Here is a 13,957-nt window from a genome sequence, read left to right on the forward strand (position 1 = left end):
GACTGGGGAGCAGGGCAGGTTTTTGGGGCCTGTGCTCAGCTGTTCAACGGGGGCTCTGAGCACGGGCCCCAGAGTTCACTTTGCAGAGATCCAGGGCCCAAGAGACCAGCCCAGCCCTCACAGCATGCAGGCAGGGGCAGCCCGTAGTGAGACCCTCTCTGCTCGTTCAAGGCCCTTCCGGGGTAGCAGGTGAGTGGTACAGGCCCCTCCAGCGTCCTGGCCCCCACCTGACCCTGGTCACATAGCCTTCCCAGAGCCTCCCCCACACTTCCTCGCCTGTCGGCAGAACCACGCCCCCCGGCAGGATCACGCGGGACCAGGTCCCACGGCCAGAGGAGGTCACCACAGCACAGACCCCACACATGGACACGCTACTGCTCCTGGACCGCCCACGGTGAGGGAGCCACGGAAGACGTGGACAGTCCCACCCCGAGTTCCTGCAGGAGCCTCCTGGGGACAGCGTGGGTCCTTGGAGACCCGGATGGAGTTCTTGGCTCATGGCTCGCTGAGGTCAGTGGGAAATGACCCATTAGGTGGAGTCTCTCTGTCATCCTGCTTCTCAAATAGATACATCAATTATTATTATTTTTTAATCTAAGACACAAGAAAATTAGAACGGTCATGGTAGCGGCCTGGGGTGTGTGGATTGAGACCGTCTGTGGGCACAGAAGACAGGAGGGTACAAGGCTTCAAGATAGGGGACCAGAATGACCGCACCCCACTCCCCTCCTCCAGCAAACCTAGGCTTCAGGGGCCAGCTTGGGGCCACACGTCTCACCGGGGGTCAAGCAGGCCAAGGCTGAGGCGGCTGTGAGCCAGTGCTGGGCAGGTGCGTGGCAAACATGGGCTTGGGGCCTCCTGCTGGCTCCAGCCCTTCTTGTATACCCCTGCCCGGCAGCTGAGCCCCCAACCCACCCCACAGCCTGGATGCCCTTTGTCCTGGGGAGACAGCTAGCCTCCTGACCCACCCCGCAGCCTGAACACCCTCTGTCCTGGGGTGAGGGCCATCCTGGAACAGCTCACGACACTTGGAACATGAGCCATTCTGCACCTGCTCTGAGCAGCTCCGAGCAGCTTGGCTCACACTTTTCCATGCTACCTGATGGGCACAGGGGCGCGGGCAGCTGGGGTTGGAGGACAGAGTCGCCCCCCCGCTCGGACGGGCAAGCCGTGGATTGTGGCCACTGGGAGACAACCCAAGGAGACCCTTGCTAGCCAAACACAGACTGCAAACCCAGGCAACATAACCACCTTCCAAGGCCCGGGCTGTGGGTGCAGGTGCCACCCACAGCTGCCGTTTTTGGGGCTCGTGGCCTGGACTTGGAAAGTGCTCCCCGACAGGTTCTGGGTTCCCCCAACCTCCTGGCTGGTCACAAGCCAGCCACCCCACACTTCCCTGCCACCTGCTAGGCAGTCCTGTTAAAACTACAAGCCAGCGTCAGGGCAAGGAGCAGGGTGTCCCAACGCAGGCCCCAGCACCCTTCGCTCGGTCTGTGCTGCGGGTCACCCTACAGCAGCCTGGTGCCCAAGGCTGACCCGGCGGTGAGAGGCAGCCCCAGGCACCCAGGAAACGCCCAGCGCCGGCTCCGCGAGGGGACTCTCCTGCTATGACAGAACATTTGGGACATGAACTGAGCACAGAAGGTCTCTCTGTCTCTGTCTCTGTCTCTGTCTCTCTGCCCTTCAGATCAATCTTAAAACAGGAAGGTGCTCTTCCGACATCCGCCTGCAGGGGGCAAGCAGGACCTGGATCTGAAACAGCCAGGGAGCCGCAGGGGGCTGGGAGAGTGGCCAGGCCCCCAAGCAGGGCACTGGAAGGGCCCAGACGCCCTCCTGGCTGTGGATGAGGAAGGCGCTGAGCCTGTGTCCAAGGACATGCCCAAGGACACACAGACAGGGCCCCGCTTGGCCGGGTCAACGCAGGTCACTTGGGAGGGCCTTGTCCACCTTCCCTGCCAGGCCTGAGCCCATGCCCACCTCGCAGCAGCTACGCTCTGTTTGGGGGACATGGAGCCAGGGCAGGCAGGGATGCCCCTCACTGACGTTGTAGGTGCATGCGTGTATGGCACGGAGGGGAGGGGGGCAGCAGAGGGGAGGGGAAGAGAAGAGCGGCGTCAGAAATGCCTGGAAGTTGTGCAGGCACGCGCCAAAGGAGACCTGGGGCCCTGCCGGGGAGCTCCAAGCACTATCAGGCAGCGGTGTGGGGGGGAATGCAGGTGTGAGCCCCCAGCTGAAGGCAATCCCCCAGAGCTAAGAGCTGGTGTGGTGTCCCCAGCCCAGTCAAACGGCCAGCCCTGCATGACCCAGGCTGCTGCTGCTGCTGCCAGAACTCTATCCGGGTCTCTCACAGCAGCGATGGATCCTGCACCCGGACCTCACAGGAACCGCAGCAGGGGGCAGATCGGAAATGGAACCGACTCTGATGTGGTGTGCCAGCACCCCAAGCAGGGGCTTCCCGTGCGCCACGCCGTACCTGGTGCACCTCGTGCCAGCCGTTCTCATCCTTGCAGCACACGCTGGCGTGCTCATGCAGCAGGAGCTCGCAGCAGTAGGGGTCGCCGCCCACGATGGCTGTGTGGTACAGGGGCGTGAGGCCGTAGCTGTCCTTGTAGTCGGGGGAGGCCCCGAGCTCCAACAGCGTCTAGCGAGAGATACAAAGCTACAGCCCAGGGTCTCGCGATGCCTTGGGAACCAAGTGAGACGAGCAGGGAGGAAGCTGGGAGGCGCTAGGCTGCAGGGAAGGGGGCTCCCCCTGTTAGGGACACCCCAACTTCGCACAGCAATGTTCTTAGCCCCAGGTGTGTAGATGCCAACAACCCAGGGATGTGGCCTTGCCACATGAGACCGGTCCTGACCTGGCAGGCTTTGGGGGAGCCACAGGAGACGGAGCCCAGACACAAACCCCACACGGCCTGGCCCACCCGGCTCAGGACCCCACCCAGGCTCCTCTCCCTTGGGGAGGCCTAGGACGAGCAGGCAGCATGCGGATGTCCCCTGGGAGGCGGGACCTTCAGCGGGGAGGAGGGACCTTCACCTGGGAAGGAGGAGCCATCGGCACCCAGGCAGCAGGGGCTGTCAGCAGAGGGGTCCCAAACTGACCTTCAGGGCCGCAGCGTTGCGGCAGCGGGCAGCGCGGTGCAGGGCGGTCATCCCGTCTTTGGCGCGGAAGTCCAGGTGCGCCCCGCCGTTCCTCAAAGCCTTGATGACCTCAGTGGGGTCGTCCAGCTGAGCAGCAAGGGTCAGCGGGGTCTCTGAGGGACCCCCAAGAGGCTCGGTGAGAACCCACAGTCGGGGAGCCCACTGAGCCCCTCGCCCACTGCAATCAACCCTGCCCCCAGGCGGGGACCTGAGCTCACAGGACTATGCCATCCACCAGGGCAGCTCGAGGGGCCACACAATGCAGGGGGTGCCCACCCTGGGCCAGAGGACCCCAACGACAATAAGGATTTCTCCCTGCACACAGCACAGGACTCGGGGGGCCCAAAGCAGGTCGCCAGATGGCCCTGTGCTGTGGTCATAGCTGGTGACCTCGACGCATTCTGAAGGGCAAAAGCACTGGCTCCCATGCCCCACCTGCCGCTGAGCCCCGCGCACTGCACCTGCTGAGCGTGTCCCAAGTAACACTGGCGAACCATGACGGTGGAGCCACCTCGAAGGACCCACACAGCCTTTGAAAGGTTCTAGAAGGTTCTAGAAGCTCCTCTCTGGCCAGGAACCACCCTGGATGAGACAGAGCCCTCACCAGACCACCTCCAGCTTAGACAGCAAATCCACAAAGAGCATGTCCAAGGGCTCTCTCCCCAGGGCGCTGAAGGAGCACCCCAAGAGGACACGGGGCTGATGGCGAGGGGCCGCAGTTCTGCCACTTGGACCACATGCACGAATGTTGCAGCCACCCCCTGAGCCACTCGCAGCCACACAGGAACTGGCACCCGAACTCCAACTATTCCTCCGTGGCTGCCTGCTGATTCTGTAGCTGCCCTCTGTGGCTGCCTGTTGGTTCCGTGGCTGCCCTCCGTGGCTGCCTGTTGGTTCCGTGGCTGCCCTCTGTGGCTGCCTGCTGGTTCCGTGGCTGACCTCCGTGGCTGCCCTCCGTGGCTGCCTGCTGGTTCCGTGGATTCCCTCTGTGGCTACCTGCTGGTGTGTCTTTGCTTTTAAAAACTCGGGAGGAGCTAGCATTCTGGTGTTTAAGCTGAACTGCTGCAGCAGCCCCTGTGAGCATCTACAACCCAATTCTCTGCTAACACACCTGCAACAGCAGTGAGCACAGCCCAAGGCTTGGGCCCCTGCACCCATGTGGGAGACCTGGAGGAGGTTCCTGGCTCCTGGCCTCTCCCTGGCCCAAGCTGGCTCTTACAGTGGGCAGAAGACAGCTCTCACTCTCTGACTTTGACATTCAAATACATAAAAATTTTTTGAAACATATTGGAACCTCAACACATCTAACCTCTGAAATGGGCCCGTCTTCCTCCACCTGAACCACACGTGGGAGGAGAAGCACCACATTTTGGGGAGTGGCTGGATGTGCTCAGACAGCCACGATGGGCAGGGGTGAGAAACACAGCCTCCAACACAGAGCAGGAGAGGAGGAGGTGTCTTCTGTGTGGACACCCTCTGGGGGGGAGAAGGTGGGTGAGTGCGAGCCGACGGCCGCCACGGTGGCACCCGAGTGTGACGTGAGAGCCCAGCCACTGCCCACCACTGCATGAGCCCCGCCCCTGGGAGAAGGCCGGCAGCTCCCACGGGGCTGGCAACCAAACGGCCGGTTAGCGCAGCACACAGCGTACGGAGGGAATCGCACGGGTGCTGGACCACGCGTGCGCTGTGCGTGATGAGCTCCCGCTGACCCTGACCGCAGGGTCTACAAAGAACAAAGGGCAAAGCAGCCAGCTCAGCCATGGAGGGCACAGGGCTGGGTCAGAGTTCCCAGGGCACCGTGACCACCACCACGGGACAGCGACACACAAGTAAATGGGGGGGACAGACACAGGGGCAGCCTGACTGCAGTACAGCGTCTTCCTGCCCAGGAGACCAGCACAGAAGGACCAGACCCCCGTGGCTGCAGCCCGGTGGGCAAGGTGACAGTGGACACATCCCACTGCCACCACCACCCTCGACACTGTCACGGTGGTCCTCCCGCAGACACCCAGCCCTAGGCTAAGCATGTTGCAGACATCAACAACGAGGCACGCTTAGAACTGCTCAGGTAATTACGCAGCAATGAACATGGCACACAGGCCAACGAAGACAACAGAACGCTCAGCAGTTAGTCCACATATTCAGAACAAGCTACTAAAAATATCTATATTTATCATAGGACGCAGCATGGTGGCTCTACTGTCTCATCCTCCCCCTTCAAGCACCTGTGTCCCATATGGGGGCAAGTTCATATTCCAGCAGCCCCACTTCCCACCCAGCTCCCTGCTTGTGGCCTGGGAAAACAGTCGAGGACGGCCCAAAGCCTTGGGACCCTGCACCCGTGTGGGAGACCTGGAAGAAGATCCTGGCTCCTGGCTTCAGATCAGCTCAGCTCCATCTGTTGCAGCCACCTGGGGAGTGAATTCGTGGATGGAAGATCTTCCTCTCTTTCTTTCCTCTCTGTAAATCTGCCTTTCCAATAAAAAATAACTTTAAAAAAAAGTAAATAGATTATATGACTAGTGACTAATGTAAATTCAAAACATTATTGCAAAAATAACTAACTCAGAAAAACAATGCCAAGGTCATCGGACTCATAAAGCAAGGACCGCTTGGTACAAGGCTGCGAGGGAAGACACAGGCCACCACGCACCTGTCCAAACCCACGGGCCGTGAGACCGAGGGCTGAGCCCTAGGGGACCAGGAACTACCAGTGACAACGCGTGGCCTACCACTTTGAAGGGCAGAGCAGCGACGGGGCCACCTGGGGTCGCAGGGGTGGGGGGAACCGAACCCCACTCTCCTGGTGTTTCCCTGAAAGATGTTGTCAGACAGGCAAGAGTGACGGGGAGAGGGTGGAGACAGGGAGAGAGACCATCCACCTGCTGGTCCACTCCCCGGGTGGTTGTCAAGCCAGAACAGGGCCGGGCCAAAGCCGGGGCCCAGCCCAGTCTCCCACACAGGTGCCAAGGGTGCAAGTCCTCAGGCCAGCACACGAGCAAGGGGCTGGGTCAGAAATGGAGCAGTCACAGGATGGCGGCATCTCAAGCCGTGGCACCACCGGCTCTGCCACCACGGGAGCCCCGGCTGCACTTCCGGACTGGGTGCCCTGCCTGCCCCTCCTGACTGCCATTCCTCCTCCCCTCGAGGCCTTTCTCCCGCCCCTTACGGCACAACCAAGTCTGGGGTGACTGGCTCCTCCATTAGGCACCGCGCCCACCCAGCCGGAAGCACCTGTGTGGTGGCCAAGGGGACGGTCCGCAGGAGACCAGGCACCTCCACTCCCCCCGACAGCTGGAGGCTGACAAGGTCCCACAGGCCCCCACATTCTGAGCACTGCACTTCCCAGAAAATTCGGTACAGTGGCAGCCAGACACGGACCACGCATCCCAGCGCGCCCCTCACGGCTCAGAATCCTCCTTAATTGGGCCATGCGGGAGCTGGGCGGGGGCCCCTGGGAAGCTGGGAGCGGTGTGGACACAGGCAAGGGACGCATCACAGGCGCTCTGCCGCCTTCGCCCGAGGAAGAGCAAGGCTCTGTCTCCCTCCTGCACCTGGCTGGCCCTCCCGGGGCACTGGACAGGACGTGGCTGCGGCTGCCAACGCCACCATCTCAGCCCAGGGTTCCAGCCACAGCGCGGGGGGCGGGGGCGACGTCCTGGGGGGTCCTTGGTTCCCTGCCTGACCTTCACCACTCCGCACAGCGCACACTGCCTGCATCACCACGGGCGTCCGCCTCCCACTGACCGACCCTTCCCCAGGGAGTTCATGAGCCCTGCCTGTCAGTCACTGCTCTCCCTGGATGCGCTGCTCTCGGCTCCTGACACCCTCCCCCATGTGAGTGCAGCCAGCCTGGCGCCCAACTACAGGATGGGGAGACACGCGGCGTTAGGGACGAGAGAGCGTGAGCCAGCTCTGCTGCCCACGGGGTACCGCCCAGAGCTCCACATGCGGCCCTGCCCTGGACAGACGGGACCTCACCCAGGGGTCACAGCAGGCGGGGTGCGGATCCAGGGAGGCTGCTCCCACAGCTCAGGAGGCCCAGTGGCAGCTCTCCCAGGCCTGGACACTGGGCCAGCGGTCACGGGTCACAGCCTGTACCCCTGCTGCCCACTAGAGGGCAGGATGTCATGTGCAGGTGACAGGAAGGAGGGGGAAGAGTGGGAGGAGCAGGAGGAAGGGGAGGGGGAGGAGGGAGGGGAGGGGGAGGGGAGGGGGGAGAGAGGAGGGTCTCCAATGCCTTGACTGCCCATCGGAGTCAGGCAAGGGAGGTGGTCACACGGCCACAGCCTGTGCCCCACAGAATCTTCTGGAAAAGCCACGAAGCGCCAGGACAGAGGCCTGAGATGTCCACTCGGGGCAACCCAGAGCCAGGGAGCAGCACACTGCCAGTCAGACACCTGCTGCTGGACTGCACCGATCCACTGACAGCCATGGCCCCGGCTGGCAGAAGCCGCCCAGCCGGGCACCAGGAACCAGCCAGCAGATGCCATGCAAGTGGAGTCACACCCTCACGTGGGAGCAAGGAGGGCTGGGCCTGCCAGGCTCCTGCCCACCCTGCCCATAGCTTTTGCTGCCCAGCCCAGCCCTACCTCCTACCCTAGTCCCACCCTGGGGCAGAACCAGTCAGGGGTCACACGCCCTCCTCCCCTCTGAGTGTCCTGCACATCACTCCTTCTCCCCCTCCTTCCTTCCAGGGGTCCACACACTGCATGGGTCCACCTCAGCCGCGTCCTCCACGCCCAGAGCTGCAGCCACGGCTGAGCCTGAGCCCTGACCTTCCCACCCACCACCTACCAGTGTGCTCACCATCTTCCAACACCTATACCCCAACCCTGCCAAGCATACGCCCGAGCAGCTCAGGTGTCCTAGCTCCCATTGGCAGCCAACCCCACGCCCTGCCTGCCAGCCTCCCACCACTCATGGCTAACCTTCAACACACAGCACAGCCAGGTCAATGGCGGGCTGAGCACCCCAGCCGCATCCCTGTCCAGCACTGGGGGCCAGCAGGGTCTCCCACCAAACAAGAGAAGCGTATGCTGAGCAACTCGAGGCACCTGTGACCCAGAGGTGGCCTCGGCAGCTGGTGCCCACCAGGGCCCCCTCGGCTGCTCTCCCCCGCACAGGGCAACATTGAGACAGCTCTGGTCCCCAACCTGGGGCTGCTACTGCCATGGAGGGAAGCCTGCAGGGGCCACTCACTGCCCGACACCGCACAGGCCGGCTCCCACAGCACAGGACAGAGCGGGGGTGGGCCTTGCCTGGGCAGTGTCAAAGTCTGCAAGGTGTCAGCCGCCAGGCGTCTAGCGATGAATGAGGGGCATGAGCTGCCTCAGCAAGTGCGTGCCTGCTGGGTGCCGCCCCCAGACCCAGAGCATCTTGCCTGGGGCTGGTACGACAGCACCGCACACACAGATCATTCAGCTGCCTCTCCAGTTATGATGCCCCATGTGCCTGCTGTGGGCGCTGGGGGTTCTGGGAAAAGCGGCGGCTCTGGATGGATGGCGCATGTACACACCCAAGGCTCACCAGGCCAAGCAGGTGCACAGCTGCTGGAAGCATCCACACCCAGGGAGGAGTGAGGAGGTGTGGGGAGGAGTGGGGAGGAGTGGGGAGGAGTGGGGAGGTGTGGAGGAGGTGTGGGAGGAGTGTGGGAGGAGTGTGGGAGGAGTGTGGAGGTGTGGGGGAGGTGTGGGAGGAGTGTGAGAGGAGTGGGGAGGAGTGGGGGAGGTGTGGGGGAGGTGTGGGGGAGGTGTGGGGAGGAGTGTGGAGGAGTGGGGAGGTGTGGGGAGGAGTGTGGAGGAGTGTGGAGGTGTGGGGGAGGTGTGGGAGGAGTGTGGGAGGAGTGTGGAGGAGTGGGGAGGTGTGGGAGGAGTGTGGGAGGAGTGTGGAGGAGTGGGGAGGTGTGGGGAGGAGTGTGGAGGAGTGGGGAGGTGTGGGGAGGAGTGGGGAGGAGTGGGGAGGAGTGGGGAGGTGTGGGGGAGGTGTGGGGAGGAGTGTGGAGGAGTGGGTAGGTGTGGGGAGGAGTGTGGAGGAGTGTGGAGGTGTGGGGGAGGTGTGGGAGGAGTGTGGGAGGAGTGTGGAGGTATGGGGGAGGTGTGGGGAGGTGTGGGGAGGTGTGGGGAGGTGTGGGGAGGAGTGGGGAGGTGTGGGGGAAGTATGGGGAGGAGTGTGGAGGTGTGGGGGAGGTGTGGGAGGAGTGGGGAGGAGTGTGGAGGAGTGGGGAGGTGTGGGGAGGAGTGTGGAGGAGTGTGGAGGAGTGTGGAGGTGTGGGGGAGGTGTGGGGAGGTGTGGGGGAGGTGTGGGGAGGTGTGGGGGAGGTGTGGGGAGGAGTGTGGAGGTGTGGGGAGGAGTGGGGAGGAGTGGGGAGGTGTGGGGAGGAGTGTGGAGGTGTGGGGAGGAGTGGGGAGGAGTGGGGAGGAGTGGGGAGGAGTGGGGAGGTGTGGGGAGGTGTGGGAGGTGTGGGGAGGAGTGGGGAGGAGTGGGGAGGTGTGGGGAGGTGTGGGGAGGAGTGGGGAGGAGTGGGGAGGTGTGGGGGAAGTGTGGGGAGGTGTGGGGAGGTGTGGGAGGAGTGTGGAGGAGTGGGGAGGTGTGGGGAGGTGTGGGAGGTGTGGGGAGGTGTGGGGAGGAGTGGGGAGGTGTGGGGAGGTGTGGGGAGGAGTGGGGAGGAGTGGGGAGGTGTGGGGGAAGTGTGGGGAGGTGTGGGGAGGTGTGGGAGGAGTGGGGAGGAGTGGGGAGGTGTGGGGAGGTGTGGGAGGTGTGGGGAGGAGTGGGGAGGAGTGGGGAGGTGTGGGGGAAGTGTGGGGAGGTGTGGGGAGGTGGGTGTGGGGAGGTGTGGGGAGGAGTGGGGAGGAGTGGGGAGGTGTGGGGGAGGTGTGGGGAGGTGTGGGGGAGGTGTGGGGAGGACGGGGGTGTGGGGAGGTGTGGGGAGGTGTGGGGAGGATGGGGGAGGTGTGGGAATGTGTGGGGAGGTGTGGGGAGGAGGGGGGAGGATGGGGGAGGTGTGGGAGAGGTGTGGGGGAGGTGTGGGGAGGATGGGGGAGGTGTGGGAATGTGTGGGGAGGTGTGGGGAGGAGGGGGGGGAGGGGGGAGGTATGGGGGAGGTGTGGGGAGTAGTGGAGAGGTGTGGGGAGGAGGGGGGAGGAGGGGGGAGGTGTGGGGATGTGTGAGGAGGAGGGGGGAGATGTGGGGAGGTGTGGGGAGGTGTGGGGAGGTCCCCACCCCTGCCTCTCCCAAGAGCCTACCTCCCGTCTCCAGGTCATGGAAGTTGGGATCCAGGCCTCGGTCAAGCATCTTGGCAATCTTCTCCACCAATCGGTGCTGGACATGATCCATGAATTTCTTCAGATTCGACTAAACACAGACAATTAAGTTGTCATAGGCTAAGGGCAAGCTCACCTGCACTCACCCTTGACCAGAAATAGGGAGGAAACGGGGCCCTGCCAGCCCCAGGGGGTTACTACATAGCCTAATTGTGCATCTGGGACCCCGGGGCTAGGCGTGGGGTCACCTGGTGGCCGCTATCTCTCTCAGCCTGCCGAGCGTGGGGTCACCTGGTGGCCGCTGTCTCTCTCAGCCTGCCGAGCGTGGGGTCACCTGGTGGCCGCTGTCTCTCTCAGCCTTCCCCAACCCCTCAGCACTCACTGTCCTCATTCCTGGACTCAGCATTGGTGTCTTTGCAAAAGGCATGTGTCCAACAACCCGGACATGACTGCACGCAGACCCGGGGCTTGGGAAGGCTGTGGATCTTCACACCCAGAGCCAGCAGCACACCGTCCCTGAACCCCAGAGCTGGCCCCACCAGGTGCCTGGTCCACGGCTACCCGAGAATTCCCGGGCTCCAGGAGCATCTAAGACCAGCCTCTCAGAGCTGCGCCCTCAGCCCAGTCCTCCACCCTGCCCAGCACCACCATGTGCCAGTCCTGCTGCCCCAGCAACCACCGCCATGGGTCAGCTCTGGCACAAGGGGACTGGCCACGTCCCCACGTACCTTGGACCGGAGCTTGGCCAGCTGCTTCTCGTCGAGGCTGGACTTGTACACCCGCTTCTTGTACCGAAACTGCACAGACAGAAAGACACACACACCCTGCAGGCTCCGTGTGGCGCCCACGGGGACACTGCTGGTCGCCCTCGTGACCGTCCACAGCCTCTCTGCCCCCGGTCTCTGGAGTGCAGAGCACGCGGCACAGCCCACTCGGACTGCGGCAGGCTCAGCCACCCAGCCAGCCGGCGTGGACAGCACCTGCCGACCACCACGTTCGGACCAGAGGCTGTCCCACCCTGGCCTCCGCTCCTGTCTCTGTCCCCCAGAAACAGAGTAACTCCCACCTCCCTGAGTGGCCTGCGGGCTCCCTCCCTCCCCTCAAAATCAGACCCCACACAAGTGCAGAGCTGCAGAGGAAGGGGCTCACCCCGGGATGGTTTTCAGCACACCGCTGCCCCCTCCCCAACAAAACGGCGCCAGGTGAAGTGAAGGCCCGTGGCAGGCGAGGCCTCAGACACACGCTGGCAGGAGGGAACCGGCTTCAGGGCCTGAAGTTCCCGGTGCGTGGCCGCCGGAAGGCGAGGGCGCAGGACCCTAGCTCTGCCTGCTGCCCTTCCAGCCACGCCTCACCTGGGAGCGCCAGGCAGGACGGTGGCCCGGGTCAACAGGGACTCCATGGCAGTGAACAAGGGTGGGCAGGGCATGCTGAGCCCCCAGGCCACGACCCACACTCCCCGACGCCAGAGTCAGCAGGCTGAGGCTTCAGGGTTACACATCGGAGGTCCACTTGTCCTGATCATCTCCCAGGGTTACCATGGCAATGGTGAATGACAAGAACAGCCTGACACTCCTCCCCATCCCTGGTCCATGGCCTCCCGGGGGCAGTAACAGGCCCTTGGGATGAGGACAGGGCTCTCGGTGCAAGCGGCACACCTGGAGAGCCCCGGCACACCGCAGGCCTGCAGGGATGAGCTTCTGCGGTTCCCAGGGCATACCCACTTCACAGCTGAGCCAACCGAGGCCAGCAGATGAACTGCACAACTTCCAGTGGCACCTGGAGCCTCTCCCCCAGCCCAACACCTGTTCCCCATGAGCGGTGTTGACCCCCCTCCTCCCTGCAGGTGCAGAATGTGAGAGTGCCTCAGTTCTCTGCTCACACTGCAGGGTCAGCCCCCGCCTCTGAGAAGACCAGAGAGCCCTGGGGCCTGCTGGAGCGTGCGCCAGCTGCCACACTGCCAGCACAGCCTCTCCTGGCTGGCAGAAACTCGTGGGGCCAGCGTCCCTGCCCGGCACCGTGGATAAGCACCTGCTACACAGGACATGAACCTGCAGTGAACTTCCTGTGACCAGCCACGCAATGAGGGAGACCCCAGGGTGAGGGACTGGCCACAGCAGCTCCAGGGGCCCCCAGCCGCTGTGGGGTGCCAGCCACACCTTGGTGCCCGAGGGCAGGCGGAGTGTCCCTCTGGTCATCACCAGGGGGCACGGCTGGAATCTAAACACTGCATGTCTCCCACTGGCCAAGGAGATGGAGTGGACTCCCCTCTGGGTTCCCGGATTCACAAGGCAGGTGGGAGCTCAGCGGGCGGTGTGCGGGTCATCACAGGACAACCACACCATGACAGCAACGTTGACAAACACGCCTATGTGCTGGGTGGTGCACCCCAACTCCTCGGGGACAGGTCTCCCCCTGTGCCCCCTCCCCTGACAGCCCTCACCCTGTGCCCCTCAAATCGATGATCCCCGGGTGGTGTGTGCGGCACCATCTCTCCAGGGACCCGAGGCCGGTCAGGCGTGCAACACGCACCCTAGGGTCTGTGCTCACCTGACAGTCTCTCCGAGCAGCCACGGTCAGGACAGCCGCAGCCCACTAGAGCTGGGGTCTAGCGAGCCAGGCAGCGGGCTGGCAGGGCACACAGCACGCTCCATGTCAGGAGGCCAGCCAGCAAAGCCGGCAGTGCCCACGGGCCCATGCGAGACCGGCCTGCTGACCTGAGCTGAGATCAGACCCGTGGCTTGTTCACACCAAGGTCCTGGTGAGGCTGCTCCAAAAACCCCATGAGAAATGGAATTGCCAGAAAGGCCTCTGGGGCGCAAAACTGTTTGGAAACCACGTGTGGCTTTGTCACACCACAGGATCACCACCAAGGCTGCACAAAGACTACGCCCACTTCCAAGCACAGCTTCAAAACCAACGCGTCCTCTCGATGCCGCTTCCCACGAGGTTTGGGAAGTGCTCCCACGTCGGTGACACCACGGGGACAGTCACAGGACGGCCCCTATTCAAGTCAAACCCAAAACCACAACCCCAGGCACAGTCTGGCATGGGGGCGTGTGGGATGCCAGGCTCCCAGGCACAGCACGGCACAGGGGGCGTGTGGTGATGCCAGGCTCCCAGGCACAGCACGGCACGGGGGCGTGTGGGATGCCAGGCTCCCAGGCACAGCACGGCACGGGGGGTGTGTGGTGATGCCAGGCTCCCAGGCACAGCACAGCACGGCACGGGGGCGTGTGGGATGCCAGGCTCCCAGGCACAGCATGGCACGGGGGGCGTGTGGTGATGCCAGGCTCCCAGGCACAGCACAGCATGGCACGGGGGCGTGTGGGATGCCAGGCTCCCAGGCACAGCACGGCACGGGGGGGCGTGTGGTGATGCCAGGCTCCCAGGCACAGCACGGCATGGGGGCGTGTGGTGATGCCAGGCTCCCAGGCACAGCACAGCATGGCACGGGGGCGGGTGGGATGCCAGGCTCCCAGGCACAGCACGGCACGGGGGGCGTGTGGTGATGCCAGGCTCCCAGGCACAGCACAGCATGGGGGCGTGTGGTGATGCCA

At 63.6% G+C, this 13,957-nt stretch overlaps 1 protein-coding gene across 1 annotated transcript in view; it reads right to left on the reverse strand.

Moving 5' to 3' along the window:
• SHANK2 (SH3 and multiple ankyrin repeat domains 2) overlaps positions 1-13,957 on the reverse strand; it is a 308,953-nt gene that overhangs the window by 255,235 nt on the left and 39,761 nt on the right. Inside the window, exons 4-7 of the mRNA XM_058662689.1 lie at positions 11,129-11,197; positions 10,383-10,491; positions 3,100-3,251; positions 2,474-2,641 (exon numbers count right to left, since the gene is read on the reverse strand). Coding sequence (XP_058518672.1) covers positions 2,474-2,641; positions 3,100-3,251; positions 10,383-10,491; positions 11,129-11,197 — 498 coding nt within the window. The remainder of the gene's footprint in view (positions 1-2,473; positions 2,642-3,099; positions 3,252-10,382; positions 10,492-11,128; positions 11,198-13,957) is intronic.

This window comes from Ochotona princeps, chromosome 4 (genome assembly GCF_030435755.1).
Source record: "Ochotona princeps isolate mOchPri1 chromosome 4, mOchPri1.hap1, whole genome shotgun sequence".
NCBI classification, from domain to species: Eukaryota; Metazoa; Chordata; class Mammalia; order Lagomorpha; family Ochotonidae; genus Ochotona; species Ochotona princeps.